The sequence below is a fragment of the Gorilla gorilla genome, chromosome 10 (assembly GCF_029281585.2).
Source record: "Gorilla gorilla gorilla isolate KB3781 chromosome 10, NHGRI_mGorGor1-v2.1_pri, whole genome shotgun sequence".
Taxonomy (NCBI): domain Eukaryota; kingdom Metazoa; phylum Chordata; class Mammalia; order Primates; family Hominidae; genus Gorilla; species Gorilla gorilla.
The window spans coordinates 116,126,675-116,138,990 of record NC_073234.2 but is presented as its reverse complement, the minus strand read 5'-3'; the positions used below and the strand labels follow the sequence as shown (position 1 = coordinate 116,138,990).

At 45.2% G+C, this 12,316-nt stretch overlaps 1 protein-coding gene across 4 annotated transcripts in view; it reads right to left on the bottom strand.

The window, feature by feature from the left end:
- ANO4 (anoctamin 4) overlaps nt 1-5,907 on the bottom strand; it is a 417,441-nt gene extending 411,534 nt beyond the window's left edge. For all 4 annotated transcript variants that reach the window (XM_055358773.1, XM_055358771.1, XM_055358774.1 and 1 more), the window contains exon 1: nt 5,638-5,907. In XM_055358773.1, coding sequence (XP_055214748.1) covers nt 5,638-5,752 — 115 coding nt within the window. In that variant the 5' untranslated portion in view covers nt 5,753-5,907. The remainder of the gene's footprint in view (nt 1-5,637) is intronic.
- Between the last annotated feature and the right edge of the window lie 6,409 nt (nt 5,908-12,316).

Here is a 12,316-nt window from a genome sequence, read left to right as displayed (position 1 = left end):
AATTTTAATTTAATTTTACCCCACAAAGAAATTTACAAAATATGAAGTGCTGAAGGTCAAAAAATAATCTGTACATGCTTTGCTGCAGCTTCTTAATCAAAAGGATCCTAATCAATGTTGACCATGAGTGTCTTGGTTGCATAATAACAAGCATGTCAGGTGGTGTAGGGAAAAAACAAGAGAAGTCATTAAACAGCTCCTTGGATTTATCTAGTAGGTAAAGCATAAGTCCCAGCCAGCTAGCATGTACCTGATCTCACCATGTAGTCTGGATGCTTTTATTCTTTTGCTTGTTTGTATTTTCTGAAGGGTAAAAGTTATTATGCTTATTATTTGCAATAGGAAAAAGGAGTTTTTAAAACTTCCACATGGTGTACTGCCCCCTACTATACTCCATTCACTCCCTCAGTCACACACCCAAGCACTGGTCACCTACTATGTGCCAGGCACTGTGCAAGGCACAAGGAACACAAAGATAAAATAGCTGGTCCTTGTCATCTGAGTTTTACAACCCACAGAGGGGATTACTCACCGCAATACAAAATTAGAACCTGCTATGGAAAGGGCTTACCCTAAGAAGTCCCAGAGGAAGCACCAAGTCAGATAGAGAATGTCAAGGGGAAAAGAGAGGGGGCCTTGTAAAGAAGGAGGGAGTTGTTCAGAGCATGCATCAAGGTCCAGAAACCTGAAAAGGCCTCAAACAACCTCCCGCCCAGAGGGTAGGATGCTAGGGTCAAAGGCAACAAGAGAGAAGGGCAGGAAGTTCAATTTTTAGCCCTACACAGAGAAGAGCCACTGAAGAATTTTAAACAAGGAACAACAGGATCAGATTTGCAAGTGTAATTCAAATGAGCCAGGACTAGAAGCAGAGGAACCAGTTGGGAGGCCACTGCTGCAGCCAAAGCGGGCAATGATGGTGGCCTGGACTAGCATAAGAGCAGAGGGCAGGGCAAGGAGAAAGCAAAGCTGAAAGATGTTAAGTAAAAAGGACCAACAGGACTTGGTGATTGAGAGTATACTGGCTAGGAGCAGGAGTTGATAATAATACCTAATGCTTACTGAGTACTACATACTGCTCCTGCGCACTTGACAGTACTATTGCATTTTAACTTCTTAGTGACCTCATTTTACAGATGAGAAAACTGAGACACAGAAGGTGAATTAATTTGCTCAAGGTCAGGCCAGGCGTGGTGGCTCACACCTGTAATTCCAGCAGGGATTTGAGAGGCCAAGGCAGGAGGATCGCCTAGGAAAGACCAGCCTTGGAAACATATCAAGACCCTGTCTCTACTTAAAAAAAAAAAAAAAAAAATTAAAAGTTAGCCTGGCATGGTGACCCACACCTGTGGTCCCAGCTACTATGGAGGCTGATGAAAGAAGATCGCTTGAGCCAGGGAGGTAGAGGCTGCAATGAGCCAGGATCATGCCACTGCACTCCAGCCTGGGCAACAGAGTGAGACATTGTCTCAAAAAAACAAACAAACCAAACAAACAAACAAAAATTTACTCAAGGTCACTGTTAGTATGTGCTGGTAAGGGAGGACTCCACAATGACTTCCAGGATTCCAGGGTGACTGGGTAGCGCATGCTGGCCCCTTTCAACCTCTAGCCACTCTGTTTCAGATGTCATGTTCCACCTACCAGCACCATGCTACTAGCGGCTGCCTTCACACCCCTGACATTTCTCCCCTTCATCTTCGTTCATGTTGCTGTTGCTCCCTGGAATGACCTCCTTCTCCCAGTTGGCCTTCTCCCAATCTCCTCCTCCAGGAAACTGTTTTGGCCCATGCCTTACCCTACCCAGCCCTTCCCTACAACACTGCATTATAATTCTCCATTTAGGAGTCTGTCTCCTCCAGCTGACTCTGCCATCTGTCACAGAAATAGCAGGAGATCTTATTCATTCTAGTAACCCTGGGTTAAGGCTAGAGCCTGGAACATAGTTAGAGCTCAGTAGTTGGAGATACTCTACAGGAAACAAGGACAGGAGAGGAAGATGGGGGTTGTTTTGGACACACTGAGTTTGTGATGCTAACACAAAGAGAGAAGAGCATACAGATAGTCTGGCAGCTAACTATACAAGCATAGCACATGCAAGAAAGAAGTTCTAACTGGTGATTTCTATGTGGGAGTCACCTGAATAAAGATGAAGTCATGGGAGGGGAAATGATGTCCTAGGCTCTCATGTCTTCTCACCCCATTTGATTCCCACATTCCACAGTTAGGCTTAGCTCTCATTACACTCCCTAAATAAGTTCCTTAACCTATCTGTGCCTCAACTTCTTCAAATGAATATAGGGCTGACTTTGGATCAATGTCTTAAAAGTTGCTGTGAAGATTAACTGAGCTAATTCACATAAAGTGCCATTATTGTTATCTTCATGTCCAGGCACACCCCACACTTCTACTTACAACTCTGAAAACTTTCTTGCTCCAGTTTACAGGTCTCCCACTACGAGACTGACTCTGCACATGGGGTCATTGTTTAGCATCTGGGAGGTATCTAACCAATGTCATCCAAATGGTTGAGAGTCAAATTATTTAAAAGGTTGAGAGAACCCAGGCAAACATCAGCATTAGCAGAAGGCGTCCACACATACACAAAAAATCAAGAGGTAGGAGGAAAATGAGGGGAGAGGAGTTACATAACAACACCGGCTCAGACTGCACTGTCTTCCTGTCTTCTGCTTGCTCTCTCTGCTCTAGCCACAATGACCTTCTAGCTAGCCTTGAACATGACAAGCTCATTCCTGACTCAGGGCCTTTGCACTTACTGTTCACATTGCCAAGAATCCTCTTTCCCCATGTAATGGAAAGCCTCATTCCTTTTCTTCATTTAGTTCTCTGCTCAAGTATCTCCTCAGAGAGGGCTTCCCTATCTGAAACAGCCATCACTGTGCTCTATCAGCTCTTTCAGCTCCTTATTAAGCCTCGTCAGGGCTGACAGGTCCAGGCCAGGCCTGTGAGTCTAACCACAACGCCCTTCCTGGTTCAGGTGGGGACACAGCCTCTGTGCCTTCCTTTGCATGGCCAAGAACAATTAAAGTCCCAGTCATTTCTCTCTAAAAAATACTTGTCTCCCATCCTTAGTCTCATGCGCATGGTTATTTAATGAGTTAAAGTGGTTAAGAACCTAAACCATTTAAAGGACAAGAAAATAAATGTCAGTGGTGAGTATAAAGAAGGGTTGAGGCCTTAAAAACCCAGAACTGTAAAAATAACATCATTCATTGAACATATTTTTACTGGTGGTGATTACAGTTATTGATTACCCTAATCTCATTTCTCATTTCTAGAATGTGAGTCTAGATGGTGGCCTGAAAGTAAAAATTCATACTAAAATGCGGAAAGAGCAAGCTCAAAATACAAAAAGAGCAGGATCAAAATGCAGAAAGAACAGGATCAGAAATGCATATTAGAAGGGAAGCTAATGAGGATTACTAGAGGCTGCTGCTAATGAAATGCCTACATAAGCCAAATTTCTCTCTCATCTTGTGAACCTAAAACACATGGTCTACAGTGTAACTGTTCATTCTCTTGGCAGCCCCTGTGCTAAAGATAAGAATAAAGCATTTATTAAATCAGTCAATTAAATACAAAATTTGAACCCTATAAATTCCAGGCAAAAAGTTTAGATCATCCCCCATCATGATGCCTAAACCCAAATCCAACAGAATTGGCAGGGGACATTTTTTACAAGGAATTCAATTGTCAAAGAGAAGATTTACAGAGGGTTCCAGGGCTGGGCCAAGCTCTCATCAGATAATGATCTCAATAGTATCCAGTGGGTGAAGAATGTATTAAATGTGCTCAATGTTTTTCTCCTTAACTTGTTCACTAGGTTGAAAACCCTGATGGACTGATTTATTCTGTCATGGTTTAGCTCACACTGCTACAGATCTAAGAATTAATGTGGATTTTGTGGCCAAGTATATGCATCATTTTAGGGATGGATGCAGGAGGAGAATGTGTCAAGCAGAAATTCTAATTGATATTTTTATTGAAATATGCTTCAGTTCTCTTTAAGGGTCTAATGAGAAACCTGTGCAATTCTTAATCACCAAAAACAAAGATCTGCCACCTTTTTCCTTTAATTACTGAAATATACTTCTTTTCAAAATGATTTCACTTATTCTGACTTCATTTTCTCCACCTGGGTGCTCAATTAAGCTTTTAAAGCTTCTAGAAATGTACAGAACTGATCATTATGTAAACCTATTACTGACAGTATCCATGGGGCAGCATACAAAATCTAAAATGATGTAAAAAAAAGAAGTTAGATCCCTCTGATAGGAAAAGGTGTAAAAATAGGTGTTTTGCCAATGAATACGCCTAAAATGCCATCAGCATATTGAATTATCCCCAGATGGCAACCCAGGAACCACAATGTTGAGTGTTAAATGTGCGTGCAGGTAAGAACAACTTAAATCCCAGCAAAAATGTTCTGAGCACGGGGGAAGGGGGTTGGAGGAAAGAAAAAATAGGCCACCAGACTGAAATTTGTAATCTGCTCACAATTTGTTACTGGTTCCCAGGCATCAATTGCAAACCCTCTGAGCCGCCTGAATGATCATTTTAAACAATTTAAATCCAGAGAAAGAGACTGACCCTGTTAACCTTGGTAAAATGAGCAGGGGACATCACTGGCCTAGAGAATGAAGATTCCACACCAAAGAATAGCAATTTCCGTCCCACCCATCCCAGGCTTTGAGATGTCCCTGCAGAACATTCCCCATCAACTGCTCACAGCCTTCCCCTTTAAAATGCCAAATCTAGATCTTATCGCAACAACTGACTGCAAGCAAGAGGAAGGGAGGGAGGTCTACTTGAGTTTCTGCTTCCTATAACCAAGTCTCAGCAGTATTTCTGATAAAGGGCTAAAGAGAATTGCTTTATCCACACAAGCAAGAACGTTGATAAGAAGCCTTGCTGGCTTCCCCAGCGCGCTAGGATTTCTAGCTGAGCCTGAAACCTTCACACAGTGATTTTGTTTTCCTTCAGAACCATGCAATACCACACATGTATATATGTATATGTCTATTCATATATATTTATTTAACAAAACAATGGGCAGGGGAACGATGAATGCCTTCCTTTTTCATAAACTTTTATTTCCAAACTGATTTCTTTTTTTGCATTAAAAACATGTTACAGTGCATATTATTTTAACTCCACAGCATCTGTCAGAGAGATGTTCTCATCTCTCATTTACAGACGGAGAAATGCAGAGGCTGAAAAGTTTAAATAACTTGCCCAAGGTCAGTCAGGGACAGATAAGCGCTGGCTGAACGCACATCTCCCAACTCCAAGCCTCACCCCGCTAGAGGAGGACTTAACACCCGCGTCCCTTCCCCTGAGTGGTCGGAAGCGAGGGGAATGTTTCTGGAGTCCCGAAGCTCCCAGATCCTCCCAAATTTTGAGGCGTTTTTCCCGCAGACACCCGGTTCCCGGGTTACCCGCGGCCCGAAACCCCGCGGAACATCAGCCCCTCAGGAGCGGCGCGCACGGCCGCCGGCTCCCTCCCTTCCAGACCCCTCCGCAGAGGCGAACCCCGAAGTTTCCCCGGGTGTTTCGACGGCTCCCTGGGCCCCTCCCTTCCGCCCCGCCGCCCCAGGAACCCGCGACGGCCCCAGTTACCGTATGCGGTGAGGGAGGCCATCCTGGCCCGCGTCCTGCCCAGACTGGCCAGGGCGTCGGCTAGAGCGGCCCCCTGCGCGCTGCGCCCCTGGACGGCCCGGCCCGGCGAGTGCATGCGCTTGGCTCCAGCGGCGCCCGGGCGCTCCGCGACTGAGCACGCCCAGTCAGCGCGCCGCGCTCGCCCCTAGAGCTGCCGGCGCGCGAGGGCCCCCGGCCGGGCTGCGCTGCGAGAGCGGCGGGAGAGAGGGCGTAGACCGGCAGCCGCGCTCCGGGTCCCCGCGGGGATTGAACCAGCCGCGGAGGACGCGCGGCCGGGAGAGGGGAGGGGCGAAGCTGGAGGTGGGAGGTGCCCGGCAGAGGCGCGCCGCGGATTTGGCCCAGCGCCGTCGGCGTCGGGCGGGATCCCCGGTGGGTTCACGCCAAACGGGGTGGCAGGGATGTCGTGGCAAGGGTCGGGGAGTCCCAGGCGCGCCACAGCCTCCCGGGACGGTCTCCTTTCCTAGGGAAGTTCCACTGGAGAGCGCGCCGGGGGACACATGGGGTGGGTCTGGCCGCCCGTGGGCGCGATTCCCAGCCCAGGGGATAGTCTGGAGAAGGCTTTGCCTGTGAGACCGAAGCACAGGGGAGAGTAGCAACCTTCTCCTGCGCACTTCTATTAGTGAAGTCGGTGACTACTAAGTACCGAACTCTGACCCCAACAGTTCAGACCTGTCCCAGTACATCATCTTATCATCTCTATTTGTGCTTCTGTCTCACCACGAGGCGCTCACCGGTGTCCTATTCCTGCCCAGCGTCTGATGAGGGCGCGAGCTCACACAAGGTTGAGTGATGGAATGTCCGAGCTGGTCTCAGCCCGCCTTCCCTATTGTGCTGGGTCTCCGTCTAGAATCATCTGGCTGAGGAGAGGGAAAGGAGTGGGAGAGCGAGAACGAGACCCGATAAGTCGGTGGCACCCATTGCGGGATGAAGCAGGGGAAAGAGGAAGGCCGCCCAACGCCTCCTCGGGTCAGGTGCAACCCCGACCCCGTCCCTTGCCGCGAGGCTTTGCCATTCCCAAGTGTAAAGTTGAGACCACACCAAAAGGAAGGCCCAGAGGCCTCCTGGCTCGGGGTCGAAGGTCGTGATCACCAGGCCTTGTAAAACGCCCGCGCGGGAGGAATTGGGGGGCGATGGTGTCAAGGCATTAACTGCATTTGGGGTTGCGCCTACTCGGGTGGAGGCACCGAGGGCAAATAAATCTGGCGGAGACAAAACCCGGCGTTTGTTTGGGAAGCTTCCCGCGCTCTCCAGCTCTCCAGCCGTCAGAGTTGGGCGCTTCCAACCTCCGCGTCCGCCTGCCTTCCCACCCTTCGGTGAGGGCAGCCAGGCGGCGGCGGGTGACCGGTGGACGAGGATCTAGGATGTAGTGTCGGGGCCCACACTTACCCATGTGAGCGCAAGGCTGAGACTGCGGCCGGCCCGAGGAGCCAGCCCCTAAGGAGGGCCAGGTCTGCCCAGGATAGTGGGAGCGTGGGATCTGGTCCTTTATTGGCCCTCGGTGAGCCAGCCAGCAGCCGGGTGACCCTTGGTTAAGAGACCGTCTCTAAGGTTCCATTTCCCCATCCGTAAAATGGAGCTAAGCATTGCAGCTGTGCTCACCTCGCAGGGCGGTTGCTGGGATCTGGTGGGACAGGGACACTATCAGAACTGAGGCTCTGTCTTGGTGGCTGCTCCCTGCCTTGACCTTGCCCCTTGAGGGCCCCACTGGCCTCTCCCGCAGGTTTTTTCAACCTCACACTCTACCCAGCCCCAGGCTGAAATTGCAACCGCCCACCCTTGAGCCTAAAGTGACTGGGAAACCTGCTCTCAGCTCCTGCTCTCACCTAGCCTGGGGGCCGATGCAGGCCACGCTTGCCTTCCCCAAGCGCTCCAAGCCTCCCCTAGACCTGGGCAGCGCCTCTGTTCTCCCTTAACCATCCCCACACCTCAGCAGCCCTGTCTGGGCACTCGTCTTAAAGTCTGTTCCACCTCTTGTGCCCCTTCCTAAGCCTGGAGATGCTTCCCCAGTCTCCTCTATGCCCGCGCTGGGCCCCAAGGCCGTTTGTAACTTATCTTCTGACATCCAGCTCTTTCTCCTCCATTTACCATCGCTGCCGCTCAGATGGAGTCATGAGGAAAGGCCATCATAATGAGTTACGAATTGCACTTTAATTCTTCTTGGCAGTTCTTTCTAATTAGCAGGAACCAAAAAGTAGCATTTAATTAATTAACCTCTCTTAAGGCGACCTGAACTTGTCCCCACGTAACACCATTACAAGTCCTTGAGATATTCAGTGCCACAGTAGAATTAAGACTGAGGGGACCTGCCTGTAGTCCCAGCTACTCGGGAGGCTGAGGCAGGAGAATGGCATCAACCCGGGAGGCGGAGCTTGCAGTGAGCCAAGATCGCCCCACTGCACTCCAGCCTGGGCAACAGAGCGAGACTCCGTCTCAAAATAAATAAATAAATAAAAGACCGAGGGGACCTGGCCTCTTTGGGAGGAATTGACGGACAAATAAACCTCCTGCCTTCATGGGTTTAAGAGCCTTCCAGTTGTTCTCAGCATCTGTGTTGTCAGGTGGTAATGAGATCTTTAAGCCGCTACCTGTGTCCTGGTCTGCAGTGGGAAGGGGTGGTCTCCACCTACCTCACATTCTTGAGGGGGACAAAGGTTAAGGAAGAATTATGACACCAGTGATGAAATACAGGATGTTACAGAAACTCCAGGAGGAACAAGTGGTTCTGTCTTAGCAGGATTCACACACGACTTAACTAAGGCAGTGACATTTGAAAGATGAGGTCCAGGATTTGTGATTTTGCCAATAAAATTTCATAAAGACAAGCTTGTCATTCAAATTTCCTTATGTTTTATTCATTCTCCATGTTTTCAGGAGTAAAATATGAACTGCCACAACTTTGATGAAAGCTGTGTTCTATATCTTTCCAAGAAAACACTTTTTTTCAGATGATAGATTGAGAGAAACTAGTTCTTCTTCCCTTTTCAGCATGTTCTGAACTTAAACTGACTTTTATTAACTGCCTTAAACATTGCATTGTATTGATGGTAGAAGAGGCTGACTCTCTGCAGTTAACATTTTTAATAATTCATTTCAATTTTGTGGCTTAGTAACTATTCTGCAAATACTCATTTTTAAATATATCTGAAAAGTATTTTAGTTTCCAATTGCCCACAATCAACTTGATGTAGAATTTGATCCATTATTGAAAGTTTACTTAAACATTTTAAAATATTGCTGCTGTTGGACTCTATATTCCCATAAGTTTTAATATCTTTATTATAACACTTATCACGTCATACTGTAATTTATTTATTTATCCATTTATTTCCCCCTCCCCTGGAAAGCAAGAACCATGTCTTATATTTCAGGCTATCCCAACACCTAGCACAGTACTTAGCCCACCTTGGGTACTCTATAAAATACTAATTGAATGAAGCAATGTATGGGAGGAAAAAAATATTTGATTATAGGGGTTAGGAAGGGATCATTGCTTAGGAAGCCTGAATTGGGGTGAGTTTTATTCTGTAGAATAAAAGCATCTTCCTCACTAAGGGAAGACTATTGCATGGAAATCATTTTACAAAACACTTTGGCTGGGGCCAGAGACTATGTCAGAATTGCAATGTCTACTCTGACAAAACATCAAAAAAGGGGTTCTTATCCTGAAAACTCTTACCCTGATCCATGAAACTCTCCCTGAACTAGAGGGTTGGGGAGAGGGCCCATGAATGGGCTTCCTGAGGTTCATAAGTCACCTGAAAATTACATTTGAAATAGGTATATATATGCAGATATATATACATCTATCAAAACATCTATATATACACACCTATTTTGGTTTTCTCAAGTGCATCAGGGCCAGCCAGTTGGAACAAACTGCAGAAGAAGTAAACATGAACAGCAAGTTCTTACCTCAAGGAAGAGAACGGATTATTCTGGCTTCCTGGTCTCCATTTCTCAAGTTTTGTGAAAATCTCTCTTCAATTTACAACAGAAAACACTTTTACCTGTAAGATGGGTTTGGAGACTGATTCATGAATTCTGTCCTTGTACGAAAAGCCTTTTGTAATGATAATTATACTCATGACAATTTGACCCAATTTAAAATTGAATATATATATATATAATTTTTTTTCTGAGAAGAGGATTCATAGTGTGAAGACTAGTTTCTGTGACACAGACCATGGGATTCCCAGATATCTGATTAAACATTATTTCTGAGTGCATCTTTAAGGGTGTTTCCAGCAGAGATAAGCATTTGAATTGGCAGACTGAGTAAAGTAGGTGGCCTTCTCCAATGTGGGTAGGCATCATCCCATCTGTTGAGGGCCTCATACAACAAAAAGACAGAGGAAGATTGAATTCTCCCCACCCCCCCCCACCGACTGTTGAGCTGGGACATGGATCTTTTCCTGAAGCCCTCAATGCTCCTGGTGCTCAGGACTTCAGACTTTTACTGGAATCTGTAACATTGGCCCGGTGGCTCTCAGGCCCTCGAACTACACTGGCTTTCCTGGGTCTTCAGCTTGCAGATGGCAGATCATGGAACTTCTTGGCCTCCATAATCACATGAGCCAATATATTATAATAAATCTCTTTGTGTGAGATTTTGTGTGTGTGCATGTATATGTATCCAGCATCCATTAGCTATATACATACATATATGTATATAGCTATATATACATATATACATGCACACACAAAAAATATATATACATATATACATATACATGCACACACGAACTCTCACACAGAGATTTATTATATACATGTGCACACACAAAATCTCACACAAAGAGATTTATTATATATGTGTATATATACACATGCATATCCCACTGGCTGTGTTATATATATAAATATTCTATTAGTGCTGTTTCTCTGGAAAACTTAGACTAATATACATAGCTTTCAGCAGATTTTTAGTAGTAAGCCTGACCCAATAGAGATAAAAAATATAATGAGATAGCAAGTATTTTGCATCTGAAATGCACCAGTAAGGAAAACTAATTATAATGATGGAGTATTATAGCTAAATATTATATCCTTTTGTCATAACAATAATAGCCCCCTTGGATCCATGCTATAATTTGCTATATCTGAAGAAAAAGATAAAATAAAATTACAACCTTTGCTTTTTAAAATCCCAAAGTTAAATGCATTTAAATTATATGAAGCAGTTAGCCCCTCTCAGTTAGAGTTCTCAAAATGGAAATGTCCTAAAATCCTCAATTAAACTATTGCTCTATTAAAAAAAAATAAGATGTCAAAGAAGCAGATACAACAAGTTTATATTTTGAGACTTTAAGTGTTTTTGTAACATATTCTTATCAAATTTCCCAGATTTATAACAATGAAAGTAGCTACAGTTTATTGTGTACAATATAAAACTTAGAAGTCATATATATATATGCTTTCATTACACACCTATTTCATAAACACACACACTAATGAAATTAACACTATTGTTACCAATATTGGCAGACATGAAAACTGAGGGATAGCATGGTTAATTAACGACTAGTAATGGATAGATCCAGGATTTGTAACTGGACTCCATGGCCCATGTTTCCTAGTCTTGTTGAGTATATATAAACCAACTGACTGTTTTGCCTTCTAAATCTTCCTTTTATTTAAAATATCAGTTTAGACAATTTTCTCTAAAAATGAAGAGGTAGGCCAGGCCTATTGCCTCACACTTGTAATCACAGCACTTTGGGAGGCCGAGGTGGGCAGATCACCTGAGGTCAGGAGTTCAAGACCAGCCTGACCAACATGATGAAACCCCGTCTCTACTAAAAATACAAAAATTAGCTGGGCATGGTGGCAGGCACCTGTAATCCCAGCTACTCAGGAGGTTGAGGCAGGAGAATTGCTTGAACCCAGGAGGCAGAGGTTGCAGTGAGCCAATACCATGCCACTGCACTTCAGCCTGGGCGACAGAGCGAGACTTTGTCTCAGAAAAAAAAAAAAAAGAGATAAATTGTACTGAAAGCAAGTAAGGTGCACTGGTAAAGAAAAGGCTAAATAGCCAGGCACGGTGGCTCATGCTTGTAATCCCAGCACTTTGGGAGGCCGAGGCGGGTGGATCATGAGGTCAGGAGATTGAGACCATCCTGGCTAACACAGTGAAACCACATCTCTACTAAAAAAAAATACAAAAAATTAGCCAGGCATGGTGGTGGGCGCCTGTAATACCAGCTACTCAGGAGGCTGAGGTAGGAGAATGGCGTGAACCTGAGAGGCAGAGCTTGCAGTGAGCCAAGACTGTGCCACTGCACTCCAGACTGGGTGACAGAGCAAGACTCCATCTCAAAAAAAAAAAAAAAAAGAAAGAAAGAAAAGGCTAAATAAGATATTCCCAAGTACATCAGGGTCAACCAATTGGAACAAACTGCAGAAGAAGTAAACATGAACAGCAAGGTCTTACCTCAAGGAAGAGAACAGATTATTCTGGCTTCTTGGTCTCCATTTCTCAAGTGTCATGAAAATCTCTCTTCAATTTACAACAAAAAACACTTTTACCTGTGAGATAGCTTTGGAGACTAACTCATGAATTCTGTCCTTGTATGAAAATCCTTTTGTAACACTGATTGTACTCATGACAATTTAACCAAATTTAAAATGGAATTTTTTTTCC